Source organism: Gymnogyps californianus, chromosome 28, assembly GCF_018139145.2.
Source record: "Gymnogyps californianus isolate 813 chromosome 28, ASM1813914v2, whole genome shotgun sequence".
Classification (NCBI taxonomy): domain Eukaryota; kingdom Metazoa; phylum Chordata; class Aves; order Accipitriformes; family Cathartidae; genus Gymnogyps; species Gymnogyps californianus.
In genome coordinates this window covers 3,198,100-3,216,238 of record NC_059498.1, presented here as the reverse complement: position 1 = coordinate 3,216,238, position 18,139 = coordinate 3,198,100, and the positions used below count along the sequence as shown (strand labels likewise).

The 18,139-nt window shown below is 48.1% G+C and overlaps 1 protein-coding gene across 1 annotated transcript in view; it reads left to right on the top strand.

Annotated features, from left to right (window-relative positions):
- Positions 1-18,139, top strand: part of LOC127026537 (acid-sensing ion channel 2) — a 513,577-nt gene that overhangs the window by 463,411 nt on the left and 32,027 nt on the right. The window contains exon 2 of the mRNA XM_050911842.1: positions 710-860. Within this exon, the coding sequence (XP_050767799.1) occupies positions 710-860 (151 nt within the window). The remainder of the gene's footprint in view (positions 1-709; positions 861-18,139) is intronic.

Genomic DNA, 18,139 nt, shown 5'->3' with positions numbered 1-18,139 from the left:
CACCTGGGCTTTGCCCAGAGTTTTTTTCAAGAGACGGGCCAAAATGAGACTAAAGAAGAGCAAAAGTGATGGAGGAAATCTTTCCTCATTTGCCCGAGTGTTTTTAACTCTTATTATTTGCCAAGTAGTGGTAGAGTGAGGAATTAATGGGATATTGTATTTTTTTGTGTCAGGAGAGCACAGGCATCATTCACATTGCTCCCTTTGGGTGGAATGCAGTGGGCGTGAGCTGTGCCTACAGGGTTTGATATTCAGCAACTGGATGAGCATGGAGTAAGCGTGGGCTTCAGCGCCAATGTTTCTATCCTTTGGGGATGAGCCCACCTCTAGGTCTGCAGCCATGAGCGTGCAGCGGTGGTGGACTGAGGTGCCTCGCACAAAACCAGGGAATTGTGTTCTATTTTAGTACAAGCTCAAACACAGCGTGTACGTGTGTTTCTCGGAGACTTAACACGAAATGACTCCAGTGAGCTGCTGAAGACATTTGTTCACTGCTCTAAACCAGCTTTCCGTTCCTCTCTTCCATCTTTTATTTTCTGTAAGGAGAACACAGTACACTAAATGATTAAACTGGGTTAGATTTATCTGCGGACATTTCCCTTCGAGCTGCGACGCGTGGCCATTTCTCATCTCTCTGCCTGCGTTCAGGTGGGAAGAGGCATTGATTATGTGGGAAATATTAAATTATTTCTCTCTTCTCTCCTCGCAGGTGTTTACAAAATATGGGAAATGCTACATGTTTAACTCAGGAGAAGAAGGACGGCCTCTTCTTACCACGGTTAAGGGTGGGACAGGCAATGGACTGGAAATCATGCTAGACATACAGCAGGATGAATATTTGCCAATATGGGGAGAAACAGGTAAGACCTTCTTTTTCCTCCTGCAAACATGCATGTACTGGTGATTTTTTTGGAAAGACCATTCCATCCCATCCTTCCCAGCCAATGTCTAAACCAGCTCTTGAAAGCAAGAGGAGCTCGGTCTGTACAGAAGTTAGTTGCTTTTCTTCTCGGTGTCTGTGGCTGCCAGCTGGGACCAGCATTTCTGTAGTTCAGCTCATCAGTGAGTGCTGGACTGGGGTGTCTCGGCACCAAAGTTTGGGATGCCAAACAGGAGTGTCATCGCCTGTCCTGGGACAAGGGTGGGCGCTTGTGGGTGATGAGGTGTGGTGTCTCCTTCAGATGCTCCAGCATGTCCCTCTTCCCTAGAAAGGCATTTTTGGGAGGCCACATTCAAGGTGGACTTCCAGCTGATCTCTGTGTTTTCCTCCTCCTTGACATTTGGGGACATTCCTTGCCCTAATTGTTGTCTTTGCGTGAGTTAGTGCTGCCTGGGTGGACCAAGGGCTCGGCTCATTGCACTGGGAGCATTTGGTCTGGATGGCATCTGTCCCCTAACGAACCCAATTGGGTCAGGCATCTTCTGAAGAGCCAGTGTGCTGCACTGCAGCCCTCTAGTCCTGGCACAGAGAAGAGCAGAAGGGGCCGACCAGAAAGGCTGGGGCTGTGTGCTGTCTTGCAGGTCTCATGAGTTGGGACGGCAGCACTCGGAGTGGAGGTGGAAACGCTGCCTCGTGCGAGGGCAGCTCAGCAGCTCCCATCATGCCGACCAAGCTGCCATGGTGGAAGTTGCTGGCAACGCTGGTGCCAGTTTCTTCAATGAAGCCTGTTGCAAAACCGGCGAGTAGGAGGCTGGGCTCTGCAGGAGGGGTGGCACGGGCAGGGGACAGCATGGGGAGTGACACGTGCCGCCAAAGCCACCCATTTAGAGCAAGCCTTATCAATTCTTCAGCAGTGGCAGCTGCACTTTTCATGAACCCATGTTGACATTTTAAACAAAACGTCCGAAAAAGTGTTGGAAAAATTGCCAGCCACTCTGTTTCTCTGGCAGTTGCAAGGCAGAGTGTTGCGGTGGGAGTTTTTCAGGATGAGGTTGTCTGTGTTTATTTTTGGGTGTCAGGAAAGGGAGAGGAGCAACTATCACTTAAGGTTTTGTGTCACCGTTGTTCCATCACCCTGCGCAAATGAATCCCTTCGAGCACCTTTCCAACTCCTGCTCAATAGCAAAGAGGAGAGTTGGCTGCATTCATTCAAAACTTAAAATTTATTTGTGTGGTGTTTGATTCTTACTATTTAAACAGATTCCCACGGTCCCATCAATCATTTAAAATTGCACAGGCTTTTATAGCAAGAGCTTTGCCTTCCAGTTTTTAGCTCGTACTCAAAGTCAGCCTGATTTGGCCCGGGTGAGGGGGAGGAGACGATGATTTGAAATAATCATTTCTGACTTGTTGCATTTGTTTGAAGTCTTGTCCTTTTAAAGGCGAAACAGGTTCACAATGCAGAGTGGGAAGATGAAGTGCATCTTCTGCCTCTGATGCTTTGTTGCTTACAGGCTGCCTTGGGGGAGCTCGTGGGGGTGGGAAACCACCGCACTGAGAGCTCGGGGAGGTAGCAGGCTTGGACAGCCACACCATGAGCTCTTTATGTTCAGCCTCATTGGGTTTTGGGCCCCTCTGAGGTTCCCCATGGAGACACAGAGTTTGTGTCACACCGTTCTTGCTTTGGGCTTGCTTTTTGGAGCTGCCTTTTGGAGACACTTTAGGAGGAACCCGTCCAGAAATGCGCTGCCTTTAGAGCTGTGCTTTTCTGTTGCTGCGATGCGGGGAAAGGCGGATCAGTCTCGACTGGGTAAACCAGACTCTCGTTACACAGGAGGCAAAAAAAAGAAACAGGCAAGTAGAGAAGTGAAGCTGGGAGGACAAAAGGCGAGGGAGGAGGATCAACCAGGTCTCGCTCTTGCCGTCTGGCAGGGAATCTGGACAGGGGAGCCTGTGGCAGTGGGGAGGAGGTTTCCAGTCTGGTACCTCCACATCTATGAACATTGCTGTCGTCCAGAGGTTAGGTGGGATGGCAGCTTCTGCTCTGGTCGCTCTCTTCAGACAATTTTCAAGCCCTGCATGTGGCAGAGGTCCTTGAAACCTGGCCATGGCTGTGGACTTGAAACCTGAGGGGGGAAGAAAAACAATCCCAAGTGCATTCATTTTTTTCAAAAATCTTGTGGCTTTTAGGGTCTTTTGAGTCCAGACTTGACTTTTGACCACATGTGGAAGGGAGCAATGTACCCCTTTGATTTTCAAGATGCCTCTGATGATGTCCTGCCCCTCCATGACCTCACCACTGCTAATCTCATGCGTATTTAACTTAAATTTCTACTCAGCTAAAGATTAGAGGCATAGGGAGGGATTCTCATGTCCCTAGAACGAAGTTGATGTTATGGGGCTGGATTGCACTGAGATAGTTGTTAAGGTCTCTGCCTGACCATAAAATGCTATAAGATTCAAGGCAAAACTGTATAAATAGGGCTCTTGATTTGGTTAAACGGTGCAGGAGAAGCTCCTGGACTCGTTGCAAGCAGATTTGGCCATGTTCTTACAGGTCCAGGTAGAGCTGGTACTTGACTTTGAAGCTCATAAAACATTAATCGTTGCCTTTCAACAAGGGACTTTTTTATCCTCCACATTTGTACAGCGCCTTGTACAAGCTGTCTTCAATCTTCATTGAGCCCTCTGGACACTACCAGAATAAAAATATTAACTATAGTGGTTAATAGTTGCTGTTCCCATGGAAACACTTAACTCAGCTCTTAGTAGGTAAGTGAAGGAGTTGATGATTTCCAAATATTTGCATAATAATGTAAATGTGTTTGGAATTAAATCTCCTCAGCTGCTACCACTGGGACTGCACAAACTTGGCTCTCCAATGAAAAGCTGTGTCAAGGGCACGCAGCTCTTCGCAGTGAACTTCAGCCCTTGCTATGGAGAGGGATGGGGGCAGACAGGGGGTCAGATCTTCACATTACAGTGCCAAAGCCACGTGGAGGCATGGGGAGGTCCAGCCGTGGGGATACCTCCAGGATGGAAGGAGTTGAGTTTTTTCTTCCCATTGAGTTAATATCTCCATTATAACCTGAACTGTTCCATTCACTCTGTATCTTTAACTCTTTAGATATTTCTACAGACTAGTTTTGCTGCTCCATTTTCCCAGTAGCCATCCTGTACGCAGCAACTGCTCTTTTAGTTGCCTCTCAGGCAATGATTTTTGTGTTACTTGTTGAGTTACTTGACCTTTTTTCTCCAGTTTTCAACTTCCGCAGCGTCCCTCAAACGTGGCTGCTCAAACCATTTCCTTTCCCAGCTGGTAGTCCCATGTTAATCCAGGTTTTCCCAGAGCTGTCTGGAGTTGTCCCCACTGAGCTGCTGTCTCAGACACGGTGTTTGCACCCCATTAGGGCTTCCCAGATGCTGAAGGTGGAGCAAACTCCATCACCGCAGGGAGGTCTTCACATGGAAAAATATGCATTTCTCTGGCCTGTCATGGTGGTCTTGGCTCATGCTTCCTGCAAGGGTCTGTCCCGTAGAAAACAGCCACCCGAAGAACTCTCCAGGCCCCAGTTCACTGCTTCTCCATCCCAACCATGGCCAGGACACTGCATGGGACCTTTCCTCCTGCATCCCGGGTGCCTCAGACCCTCGTTGGCACGGAGCAGTTGCGGTTCTGTTGGATGGAGGGCTGATTGTTATCAATGCCAAGTTCAAACGGTGGCATTTTATTCTGTATTTAGTCCCGTAGCTGCTCTGCTTTTTGCTGCAGGTTTGGAGATGCCGTAAAACCACGTTCTCCTTCACAGCCCTGCATGAAAATAGTTGGCGCGTGGACTCAAAAAATCTTCATTTTGCTGCTGGCTGCATGCCTCAGGATCTTGGCTTTCTTTTTTAAACTGTTCTTTGCAATTCAAATAAGAAGCGAAGAAGGAAAATATTGGTTCGTAGCTTGGGATAGGGCTGCTCCGGGAGCTGCCGCCACCATGTCACGTTGGCATATGCTTTATAATATAAAAAGTGTTTTAATTGTTACTGATGCGTCAAACAAAATGAAGTGTATTGTCATTCTAAAAAGACCTTTACTGAGTATCCATTAATATCTTGGGAAGCTGAAATACCTTGTCTAACAAGTTGCTTGTAATAGAAAAATATACCTTTTTCTTGACTGTCTGCGTATGCAAGCCCATTATTTGAACATGTTAAATTTATGTGCAGTCTAATTTCGGAATAGCGAGCACACACAGACTGCTTCAGTCTTGATTTTCAAGTGCAAAGAAAAGGGTATTTTGACTGTGTCTGGGTGTCATGGCATCAGGCAGCCTTGCCATCTTTGGGTGTGCAAAAATATTGTGTCAGGACTGTCAAAATCATGAGGCGCATGAAAAAAAAAGATGATAAAAAGAAAAAGAGATGGAAATCTCTGTCTTTTGAATTTTACACTTCTAGAATTTATATTTTCTAGCATTTTACTTTAACCATGAGCGTACTAGACATGAAAAGAGTTGGGAAAATAATTCGTGGCTGAAGTCTTCACATCACCTTTGTGCTTTAAAGAAAACCTTAGATATTCCAGGTGGGAATCATGATGCAAACAAAAAAACTAGCAGTCCTGCATGGAGGTAAAATGCAAGATGGAAAAAATTTATACCAGGGAAAACTCTTTCCAGTAACCGAGGGGCAAACAGCAAACCGCAGACGCGGAGTGGCATAGGTGGAAGCTGCAGCCAGTCGTACATCTGGCACGGAGTCTCCCAAATTCTGCGGTTACGCATCTTTGTCTCACAAGATTAGGTGCCGAGGAGTGGTGGGGCTGCGGAGGGTGTTTGTTTTATTGCACTTGATAGGGAACGTGGCAGAAATGCAATCAAATATAGTAGAAGAAACTCTAATTTATAGCAGTGACTATTTGATTGGAAAGGGAATCCACTTCTGGTTAATCTTTCTGGAGTGGCCCAAGGTATTATATAGTGACCTAATATAGCAGCACAGTAAATTGGAAATCACTCAGGCTACAGGGCTGTAAATAAGAAATACAATCAGAGAGTTCTGCGTTTGTGTTTCAGAAATTGTTGGATAAAGATGAACATTTCATACCAATTAATCAAGTAACACGCTGAGTAAAAAAACGGGGATGAGAAACGTGCTATAAAATTGCACTAAGAAGAAGCATGAAATCTCTAAAGCTTGAGGCTTCAATCCACTTAGGAGACTATCACGTAGTATTATGGGCTGCTATTATTTAACTCAATAAAAAACATGGGCTACAAGCAAGACTTTTGATCTAGGTCATGCAGAGAAAGATCTCAAGCCTGTTTCCTTCGTGCCCCACCCATTTGAATTGCAATTTATTTTTTGCTTCCCAGTAGGGCTTTTTCACGCTGTTACAAAGTGGTGGGTACCAACCCCTGCCATCAAATGGTGGATGCAAGGGAAAACCATCTGTTGGTGGCCGGAGGAAGCCCCTTTCCAGGGGGCTGTGGTTTGGGAAAAGGAAAAGCCGACAGTGTGTGGTGGGAGCTCGAGGATCAACCTCTGCCGTGCCCGAGGCGCTGGATGCTCACCCTCCCTCCGGGCATCGCTGCGGGGGGAGCTGAGGCATGTCTGTAGCATTAATCCAAATTAGCCAGAGGTGCAGGTGGTTTCGGTGGCATTGAATTTCTATGCCGCTGCTTTTCTTCCTCATTAAAGCCGCCTTAATTCTGCTGATCTCTTTCCATTTCCAAATTGAATTTAGATAAATTGAATTAGCGTGGCTTTAGTTTTGAACCGGGGTCTTCACGCGAGCCCTGGTGCTGTAGAAGTTAGCTTGGATTTGTTTGTGGCTGCTGGCTGTTGTGGGAAGGGCCGTTTGGGTCCTCCTTGAGTCTCTAAAGGGGAGAAGAGTGACGGTGGTGCCATCCATGCTGCGACGAGCAGCACTTCTCAGCCAGCCCTGACCTTCCTCCAGCTGCATCTCCCTGGGGACCAGCTCGCGGTGGGATGCTTGCAGAGCAGAGACGTGCTCTGGGACTTCATGGCAACACCAGCATGAGCCTCACTGCCTCGCTTTGTGCACAGCTTGGGGTAGGTCGTATTTTAGAGAAGGTGTGTCTCTGGTGGCTTTTTTTCTGGTGAAGAATAGGTTATCAGGGCTGTGTTGAGGGATATACTGCCTGCTCTGGGTTTTGGGATCTGTAGTGGAGCATCTCCAGGACCTGCCCGAAGTTTGGGATGCTCCAGGCATCAGTTCAAAGGGATTTGCGGCACAAATCATCCACGTTCGCTCCTTGCAACCAGCACCACGGCGATGCTTTTGGCTCGAGGCAGGGCTGTTTCTCCTCATTGCTCACAAAAGCCCTGGTAACTTTTGGGATCCTGCAGCTGAGCCGCTGCGGAGAGGATTTGGAGGGGGCGAGGGTGACCTCGGGCAGGTGCAGGTGGCTGGAGGCCAACGCTGCCAACCCTGAAAATTCATCTCGCAAAAGTTTACTGAGGCGGGCACAAATTGAGAGCGTTTCCATGGTTTCTTTGATAATTCTTTTTTTTTCCCTGCCCTCTAGGATTTTGTGCCAGGCAAACCAGATTTAAACAGCATCTCTGTGCTGCTGAGATCGGTCTGCGGAGCGTTGTTCCTGCTGCTCTACAGCATCTTATTGCACAGATTTTTACGGCAAGGAGGGACAGTTGATTTAGCTCGGGGGTCAGATGTCCCCCCCCTTTCCCCAAAGCCTCCCCAGCCCTGGCACTTGGTCTCCAGTTGTGCAGCCTCTGTGCATGGCGCATTAATAAGCCCAAGCCCTGGAGCATTTGATTTGCCAGCTATGGAGAGGCACAAAGCACTCACTGTCATTTACTTCTGCATATTAATATGATAAGTGGCGGTTCTTCATAAATCCAGGTCTCCTTTTGCTTACAAAAGTTCTGAATTCAAGTGGTGGAGGAGGCAGCCTGGCCTCCTCCAGGTCACGGCTGCAAACCCGCCGGGCTCCTGGCATGGTCCGAGGGGCTGCTTCGGATTCACACCATGGGGAATCGTCTGCAGGCTTTGAGCCACTGGTTTTAACCGCAGAGTTTGGGAAAAAGGAAAAAAGGCATTGGTTTGTGCATCTGCTTCATGCACAGCTTGTGGAGTTCAAAGTGGAATAATTATAATTAACATAAAACTCATCTGTAAATCTAAAATGAGTAGGAAATGACCTGGGAATGGAAGAAGTGGTGGGTAGCAGCAGGTATGCGCCATGGTAGGATAGTGGGCTACAGCAATGATTGGTAATGGCTTGCATGGGGATATCCCGTACATGTGTTCATGCAAAACCCTGAGCACATTTTAAAACGGGAAACCGCTTCCTAAAAGTCCACGTGTTAGTGCTGACTCCAGGGCGTCTTGGAGCTTTTGCAATTTCTTTTCCATAACGGGGATGTTGCGAGCAGTTACCTCCTGCGTGCAGCCGCGGCTGCCTTAGGGCAGCTTTTTTGCAGATGAAACTGTTGTTTGCCTTGGAAGGGTTGGTTCTCAATTTCATTTATCAATTAAAATAAAAAGGGAAAGAAAAAAAGAGAAGAAAGGCAGAGCAAGGTGTGCGTAAGAGTAACTTGCCTTCTCCAGCACTTTTCAGTTCAGAGCATTTTCACCAGCTGGTTAACAGACTGTGTGCGTACGTGTAACAGCACAGGCGGATGAAATGCTGCTCCCTCTGGAAAGAGGGAAGACCAAAAAGGCTTTTATTATTCACAATAAGAATACATGATGGTTTAAGATGGAGAAAATGATACTGAATTAAGTTGGAAACTGCAGCGGGGACTTGGGGAGCCGGAGGGGGACGGCTTTGCTTGGCATTTAACTGGGGCGCTTGGGTTAATGCCCTCTGTTATTACAAAAGAAGCATCCTGGGATCCTGAATTAACAACTTTCCCCCCTGATTAGCTTCAGCTAATCTTTTATTAAAGGTAAGACACACCGGCATCTTCACTGCAGCTTTATCCGTGGTCTTTAGGGGATTTGGTAGTGCGCTACCTTGCTCTCAGTTGTGCGTGGGGCTTCCCTAGTTGTTGGCTCCTGACCGTTTGCAGGGCAATGCAGAGATTCCGTGATGTCGTGCTGTGGCAGCGGTGGTGGACATCCCTCCCTGGCTCCTCTCCCACCCAACACCTTGTCTCCCAGCAAGCCAGAGCAGGGAAATGAATCTTGGCTGGCGTTGGTTTTCAATTTTTGCAAAAGCGTAGAGCCCCACAAGGCACAAAATCGAAATCTGAGTAAGTCAAGACAGCCACAAAGCCATAAACCTGATATCCCCCATCACCAAGGGCGAGCCTCGTGTATCAGCTGTTTATGAAACTGCGAGGTTGACTGGGGGTAATCAGTGTGTTCAGAGCCCTGCACAGACACCTCTGTGCCAGAAATATTTTAGATTACAATCTGCAGTGAGAGCCCATAGAAGCAATGAAGAAGATTGAACTAGGATAGTAATTTGTTGCGTGACATCAGACTCATCCTTAGAGAGTCAAATTATCCTCGCTGCTTATGTCCCTTTCTGCAAAACGAAGTAGAGCTTCCCGTGCATAAATCTCCTCTTGCCTAAATATAAGCTATTAAATGCTACCACGAAATGACTTCTGCTGAACCGCAGTCGGTGCTGCAAAGGGAGAACGCTGCTTTATTTGAAACGATGCGAAGGTTTGGCATTACCAAGCAGCAATAATTAACCAAGGCAATAGTAAAACACCCGAAACCCCAATGACACAGGGTTGATTCATCCTTCTGAAGACTTGAACGTCCAAAGAGATAAATGGTACCTATAAAGCAGCAGTGACCTTGAGCATAAATAACACCGAGGGGTTCGGGCCAGAAGAACTCGTTGCTTTTTTGCAATAGGAAACTCTGATGTCAGATCAACTCATCAAAGGCAGCTTGACCTTTAGGAGGCTGGTTGGTGTCACCTAAGGGGAGGCGTAAAATGTGCTGCATCTTGGACCTTTTCCTAATGAGAGCAAGAATTCATTCAATTAGCCAGGTTTCCCGGGGAGAAAAGGTCAACGTTATTTCCACCTTCCAGCAGCCCCCTGACAACCAGAGTATCCACAAAATTAGGCTGCCACTAAAAATTAATTATGTTTGCCTGAGCATACTTATCAATAGCGCCGGAGTGAAGAGAGGCAGCTCAAAGGTTACTCGGGTTTTTGCGTCTGGGCTGTGTCATTAAGGTTGTCACATAACCAATATACTCCCGTTCGTGGTGAGTTGCTCTCCGGGACTTCTTGATGTTATTGTGGAGCTGGAGAGATCCAACGCACTTGTTGAAAAAGCTGTTTTTTCTCTTTTGCAACGTAGCAGGTACTGCTGTTTCCACATGCCCAGGAGATTGTCGGGGCTGACCCAGGCTCAGATTGCCCCGAGGATCCATGTTGGCCGTCCAACATGGCTTGTGGAATGAAAGGACTTGGGGAGGGGGAGAGATTTCAACTTGGTATTAAAATCAAATGGTTGGTTGTTTTTAATAAATAGGAGGAAATGTTCATCTGTAGCCAGTCTTTAAGCTTTTGGATTTCTGAGCCCAAAACAGGTCCTTTTAGCCATCAAGAAGAACATCTCAGCAGCTTTGGCAGCTGGTAAGCGAACACAAGCCTGAAACCTGTGGGCTTTTTGCAAGGGATTTCCTCACCGGGCAGTGCAGACGAGTCAGTAGCATCCCCGTGTTTTGTCTGTCAACCCCTCTGGTCCCCAAGATGAGCTTGATGCTGAGGTCCTGGCCTACGAGGTCGTCTAAGGAGTGCGTTTCAGCCCATCCTAGTGCAATCAGCACATCGTGCAACGTCCTCTAGGTCCAATTTGTGACCATTTGGCAGTTAGACACCCAGAATTAAAAAAAAAAAAAAAAAAAAAAAATCACAGTTCTTGTCTGCTGCCGGTATCTCATCTCCTCCTTTCCCAGCACCCAGTCCCCTATACAGACACGTACGTGCAGAGCACTTAAGACGTGGCTGGGAAAGCTGCTCCTGTTCCTGTGCTCCTGCTTGAGAAGGTGTGTGAGCCACTGTGACAGCAAGGCTTTATCCTCTGTAGGACTAGAATTAGCAAGCGCAGTCAGACGTCCCCAGTCACATAATGTTGTTAAACTGAAGGCTGTAAATACGTATCAATGACTTAATGAGAAAATCCTTTAAGGGATGTAGATGCTTCAAAAGCTTTTCTTTAAAAAAAAAAAAAAAGCCCCAAAGTCAGGAAATGTTCATTTAAGGCAAAACTAAAGGAATAAAAACTAGAAGCTGGCTTTGGGAAATCTGGTAAAGCAGAGATAAGGCACCTAAAATCAACGGATACACATTACAAAGCAATGCCATGCAGCATTAAAATTAAATATGCATTTCATGCTGCAGCTTTCATTCGAGTCTTTGTGGCTGCTGTGTAAAGTTAAATGTCCGTAGCTGAAATACGAGCGCTCAAAATAGTGAGAATTCGTGGGGTAGTAAGGAGACATGAGAAAAAGCCTGGCCTGGCCAGTGTTGCGGCTATCGGCCGGTGCCCGGGTGGCTTGCACCGAGGTGACAAGGTTTGGGGGCTGCTGTCTGCAGCCTCAGCCTTTGCTGTCCCAGGAGCTGCAAAGGTGCCTGCAAACACCAGATTTTTACTGCTATTTTTTCTGAGCACTGGGAGTGAAGTGTCGGTGACTCTGGTGAGGTTTTGGGATGCTCTCTGGTGGCACCGGTTTTATGTGAGGATAATCCAGGTCATTACCCCCTCTCTGGTCTTGACCCTTCCCCAAGTGTCTTCATTTCCCTCCTGGAAGACGAAGAGCTCAGCACATATTAATCAATTTCATGGAGGTACCAGGAGATTTTGTGGCTAGAAGGCACTTTGAAGATAAAAGTCTTTTGCAAGTGCTAATTAAATTTAATTGTATTAATCTCTTCGGTGCAGCGATCATCGTCTTGCTCCGACTTTGTCCAGCTCGTAGCAACACAGGCTCCAGTTGACGTTTGAGACCTCCCAGGTGCTTCCTAAGGCAAATTGCTGTAGGCCCCACGCGGTGTAAAGCTGTGCTGAGGATGACAGTGGAAAGGTTTTCCCCTCCTGTAGAGGCTCTGGACACGTTTCACTTGCACTGAGCAACGTGAGTAGAGCCCAGTAGTCTTCTCTTAAAAACATCATTGCTTCGGCCAGCTCTGAAGGAGCAAATAATCTGTCTTTCCTGAGACATGGAGCAAATGAAATATGTCTTTCCTGAGATAATGCAGGACTCCGTGAAAGAAATTGAGAAGCCTCAGTGCCCACGCACTGTGTAGGAGCGCTCCATAAGGGTTTCCTGCAACTCTTGGTGGCCGCTCCTTACCTCATCTCATTTCATTATCAGGCAGCATCACGAAATTTTCATTGTCCTTTCAGTTACGGCTCTCTCCTTGCTTGTTTACGAGACCAAATAGCCAACAGTCCATGTTGAGCATCTCTGTCGAAGAGCACAGCTGCCTCTGGTTGTACTGTGTCTCGTTGCAGTAATACAAAGCGCTCGAAGGAATCACAGATGGCAAAGAGCATCTAGAGCATGCTTCGGGATGGCTGGAGAGCAGGTAAAGACTATCTCAGCAGAACAGAAGAGCAGAGGCAAAAAGAAAAAAAGAGTTGTGATTAATTATTCAGCTTTTATGGAGGTTAAAAGGAGGGCGGAAAAGAGTCTAAAGCTCCTCTCTTATCAGCCTGCGAGCAGTGCATTTCTACCTCTGTATTTACTAGGTCTGTGATGGTTGGATGTGTGGAGGAAAGATGAAAAGGGAGAAAAAAGCTTCAGTGTTGCAAGGTCTTTATCAGCTCTGCTGTGTCTGTGCTGCCGGAGCTCCAGCCGTTGCAATGATACGGTGGTGGCATCTGCTGCCACGTGAGGTCTTCTGCTCCGCAGAGTTACCTGCAGCAGCGCTGGGCTTCCCTTGAGATGGTTGAAATGGGGAAGGAGTCTACAATGTCTGGTTTAGAGAGGATGAAGGGGAAACCCTGATAAGTCTTCAGGTATGGGAGAGACTAAGCTGGGGAGAAAGGGAGGGATGAGCTGTGGTGGGTAGGTGAAGGACGAATGCACTTGGGTGGTGGGGAGGACACTGCATGAAGCCCTGGAGAGATGTCTTCTCCTCCTGTTGTCCCTTGTGCCCATAATAGAGTGAGGGAAACCCATCTCCACTGGAGGCTTTAGAGACGGGTTAGGTGATGGTCCATCGGAGGAGGCTGGGACTGCCGTGATGCAGCCCTGGGGCACGAGGTTAGGTTTGGTGGTCTCACCAGGGCTCTTCCAGCCCCGGCTGTTGAGACAGGTCACTTGGTGCCCATGGGGACCCTGGCAGGAGCTGGCCCTGCCTGCCCTGCAGGGCGATGTGTGGGTGACGTTACTGGTGACCTGTGCTGCTGGCACGTTGGCATCTTTCTTCTGCTTCTTCAGGAGACGTTTCTAATGCTTTCTCATTTTTTGGCAAAGTGAGGTGTGCCAGGTCATGACTGTTGACAGGGCTGGGTGACTTTCCTGCTCAGTGACAGCAGAGTGAGATCGCAAAGCCACGTAGCAATAAAAAACAAGCTGTTTTAGAGCTGTGTGATACGCAGAGGCACCGTTACCTGGCAAGAAACCCAAGCATTTCGGGGCTATCTAGGGTTGGTTTTGGCATGCTGCCGCCACCGATGTATACTTTTCTACCAAACACCCTGCGAAACGGTGGAGCTTTAGGGAAGAGGACTGCGCCTGTGTTTTGTTTATCAATTTTAATATCTTTGTTGTGGTTATTACTTCCACTACTACTATTTAAGGAGAAGCTTATAAAGATTAAGAGAGGGAAATGCCATCTGCAGAGTTTGGCCAAGTGACAAATTATACTACATGATGTCGTTACTCAAATATTTTGGAGAGTGTGAACAGCGGAGAAGGGAAGTGATTGCCATTGCCTTTTCGCAAATATATACATACAGAAGGAAAAGTCTTTCTTCCAGTGGAAGGTCAGCGTGAGAAAAGCAAAACAGATGTCTTTGGAAGCGGGGATGTGAAAGAGGTTTCTGCTATTAAACAGTCCTGTTACATCCCGAAACGTGCCAGGCAGCTGGAGGCAGAAGTCCTTCTCTTTATGGGGAAAGGCCAAAGCTAGCAAAGGATTCATGCAGGGGCCTGGAGAAAAAGGACTCTGAGCCAGCTCTGCTTTTCCTTGTGATCTGGTCACCTTTGGTCCAGGGCAAGAGACCTTCAGCTCGCAGGGACGTTGTTTTGGAAGTCTTACTTTCAGGCACGAAACCAATTTTCCACCAGTTCTGAGCACCATGGCACTGTGCACCCGCTGCTGGCGTTTTGGCCAGCCAGCATCCTCTCCAAACTAATTTATTTTATGACAGTTCAGCACCTGCCACAAAGTCTGAATCTGGTCCAGGCTGCTGGTCCCAGTGGGGGAGCAGAAGGTCCCCCCAGTTTGCTCCTCCATGATCCAGGCTGTTTCGCTGGTGGCTTCTCTCCGTCACTTCGCCGACCTCTTCCTCCCAAGACGTTTAGGTCACGGAGATTTGACTCCCATCTAATTCCAGGCTAGGGCTGAAGCAGCTCTATGGTGTAGCCACATCACAAGGGATGTCAGAGCCAATTCTGGGGGGAAAAATGGCGAAAAATCCAGTTTATTTCAGTGATGTCCTGATTGAGATGCATTTCTCACGCTCCGAGCTCTTATCCGAGCATGTTCCCAAGGGAAAAATTGACACATTTTAACGTTACACAGCGGTTTGTTATACTCTGTCCCGGGAGCCAGGAGCAATTTATCTTCAGTGTCTCATTGTAATGCCCTTCAGTGCAGATATTTATTTCTATAACGGTAGTAATGGCCTCACGGGGTTGTTTGTATAATGTTGCATGGGCTTCCATAAATATTCCAATAATAAAAACAATAATTAAGCATTATTGCTGCAATACAAGTTAGTATTGAACTCGTGAAAGCTACAAACTCATAAAAGCAAGAATACTTGTGTCTCTGGCTCCTGGCTCCATCCCTGCCGCTGCGGCCAAGGGAGCACAGCTGGCTGTTGGACAGAAGTGGGCCAAGGCTTTGGGGGCTGGATTTGGTCATTTTGCCGCCCCAGGGTGGGACGTTGACATGCAGGAGCCTGCGTGAGCCCAGGGCTGTTGCCGTAAGGATGCTGAGTGGGTTCCACGGGCGCAGGGACGCTCTCACTGTGCTGGGGCGAGAACTGAGGTTTCCAGAGGCAAAAATCTTTCCTTGGGGTTGGAATTAGGCTCCGTAAAACGTAATGATGCAGATCTTTGGAGCCAGGTACGAGCAGGGAGATGCGGGAGGCAACCTTTGCATCTTCATAACCCCTGGTTATGATGGTCTGTTCCCCCGCCCGGCTCCCCGATGGTTTCGCTTTCTGGGTGCAAAAGCAGGTGCAGAGCAGGCGCAGTCACGCACGGTGCCCACCAGGACGATGGAGGACCGCAGCCTTTCACCGTACGGCCTGGAAGTGAGCTGTGGGGCTGTCCGTGAGCCTTTGCAGCCAAAATCCCTTTGGGCTTTGAAAGGGCAACGCTTCTCCTCGAAGAACAGATGATTATATCCTGGCTCCAGTACTGCAATGTGGTAGTTAAGCTGTCTGTGCTAGCAATACGCTTTCTCCGTGGCCCTGTATTGTTGGCTCCAGACCTTTTGATTTCCAAATTAAACTTACCATCAGTTTATCCTAGTTTGGATTTTTTTTTTCCCCCCACAAATATTTTCCTGTCAGTGGAAATGCTCTGCTCCCGTCTGGTGTTTGCCTTTGATGTATTTATAGAGAGGATTCATAGCCTTCGTCTCGCCAGACGATACACAACCCAAGCTGTGTTGGACTCCTCCCAAATGCTGGGTTCCCCGCTCCTCTTCCCATCCCAGCAGCTTTGGTGTGCTCCTTTCCCCATCTCCATCGATCAGGCTCTGGTGACCAGAACCGGTGATGGGATTTCAGATGAGGTTCCACTACCAAGACTCTCTTGGAGTCCCCGGGCTTGCAGGCATCATTTCTTTGTGTGTGTTGGCACCCAAAAAGGTGGATTTGGGTGATGAACAGGGTGACTGAGCTCTGAAAGCTGGAGTGGAGCCATCCCACCCATTGTTACCCATTAAAAAGAGATTTCTCATCTAAAGTCAAGCAGCCCTCAAAGGATGGGGTGGATAATCACCCATCCCTCCCCAGGGTGGAGGGACCCTAGTGACCACCTGAGACATGATGGTCAGCTCTGAGATGACCAAAACACGAGGAGCCAAACGTTTCCCTCGCTTTGTCTCTCTTGCAAAATCCAGCTCATCTCCCCAAAATCTCAGCAGGGTCCAGCTATGCCTCGTGCTCCGTCCCGCTGCTGTATTTCACCTCCTGCCCGGTCTCTCGTGCTGCTCTTTTCTCCCCGTGCCTTGTGAAAATTCAGAAGCAACCTCCGCTATCAGCAACTCCGTTTTCCGCTTAAATCTCCACGTTAGCACTGATTGATTTTTTTTCTTTCCCCCCCCCCCCCTCCAGCAAAATTCATTGCAACACTGCAGGCCGCGCTAGATGTAATTTTCACAGGTTATTTTTATCAGAGGAAAATATTAGACTGCCTGCTGCCATGAGATCTGTCTGTGCCCCACCGGCCTTACCGTGGGCAGCGCACTACAACACAATGCAAATATTTTTATATATAGCATCCTCCATATGCGGCGTTGGGGGACGGCGGCAGGAGAGGGGGCTGGAGGGGGGAACACCGGGGGCTTTGGGGGGCAAAGGGAGGGAGATGGAGATGCTGCAAGGAAGCAGCGATGCTTTGGGCTGAAGATGGGACATATAGAGAGAGGGAAAATCCTTTCCTGGTGCAAAAAGGGTTCGGGTTTGGTGTGCGGATGATGGGAGTAGTGAAGGCACCTCAGAAGGTCTGCGGGTGGGAAGCTGAGATTGGAGGAGCAGAAGGGACCCTGGGGGAGCATCACCTCCCGCAGCCACCCGCTCTCCCCGCTTTGGTAACCCTAACCGTGAAAAATCGCTATAAAATAGGATATCATAAATAAGCTAACAAATAGGCAATATGCAATTCTCCACTCCCCAGGCGTGCAGACTTTTAGTTTTTCCTCTGTTCAGGTCTAAAATCCATTTGGCTGCTAGGGGAAAAAATTACTGGATGGGGAGTTTTCTAAGGAAACATGGAGGAACTGAAATTTCTTGTGGAAATGTGTGGAAAAACCTCAATCTCTCTAAAATATCCTGCATCCCAGTTGTTGCAGCATTGCTTTGGATCCGAGAGCAAGACTTACACCCTTGTATCCTTGAGTTAGAGCAGGGGGTTGGGGTTTCTTTTTATCTTTTTTTCCCTTCCTGCCCCCCCCCCCCCCCCCCGAAAAGTCAGCTATTGATTTCAGGTCTATCTTGGTCCTTACTGGACAACACTTTGAAATCTCAAACAAATGCATGAGCAGGAGAAGCATTTCCCTCACCAATGTAACTAAAATACTTCGTTTTTTTCCCCCATTCTGATAGACTACCTCTTTCCTGGCATTTTGTAATCATAAACCGCGTCTGAAGCGCATCCTTTTCCATTAAAATAAGTGTTTACTTAGTTGCTGAGTTCACCAAAGTGCTTTGAAATTACATCACTCAAAACACTGACATTTATAGGCGATGCAAATTAAATAGACATAACCACAGCTGTCAGTGCAATTCAGGCAAGGCACGGAGTCAAGGTTTCTCGAAATGGTGAAAACCTCTCTGCCCACCGCCTGTCTTCAAATGTCCTTGTACCGGCAGTGATTTTATTTAATTGCACGCTAACTCCAAAGCTTTCCCATCCAGCCCGGCTTTGCATTCAGAGAGAACTTGCTTTTCTCTGAAAGGATGCAAAAGCAAATGGGACCGGCTCCGGAGCTGGGCTCTGGCAGCGGAGTCCTGCCTGCGGGGACTTTTGTGCTTCAGCCTCCAGCAACATGTCCTGGAGAGGGACCAGGAGAAAATAAATAGTTGTAAGAGGTTATTACTCATTGGAGTGGCTGCAGAATGAGAAAAGCAGGCGGGTGATGGGGAGGCACGAGCTTGGCTTGAGAGGGAAGTCTTGTCCTTGCAGGATAAAGGCCCAGCGGGAGCAAGTCCTGGTTATCTGCCGGCGGTGCTGGACCGGTGCGAGCTCTACAGCATCCTCCAGGCTGGAAAATTAGGCACAGATCCCGCGGAGGAGCTGGACCTGGCACAGCTCGGTCTGATGACCTGCATGGACCTTGCAGTCCCATGGAGGCTCTCACTGCAGGTCAGGGTGGTGATGGTGATGGGATCACCAC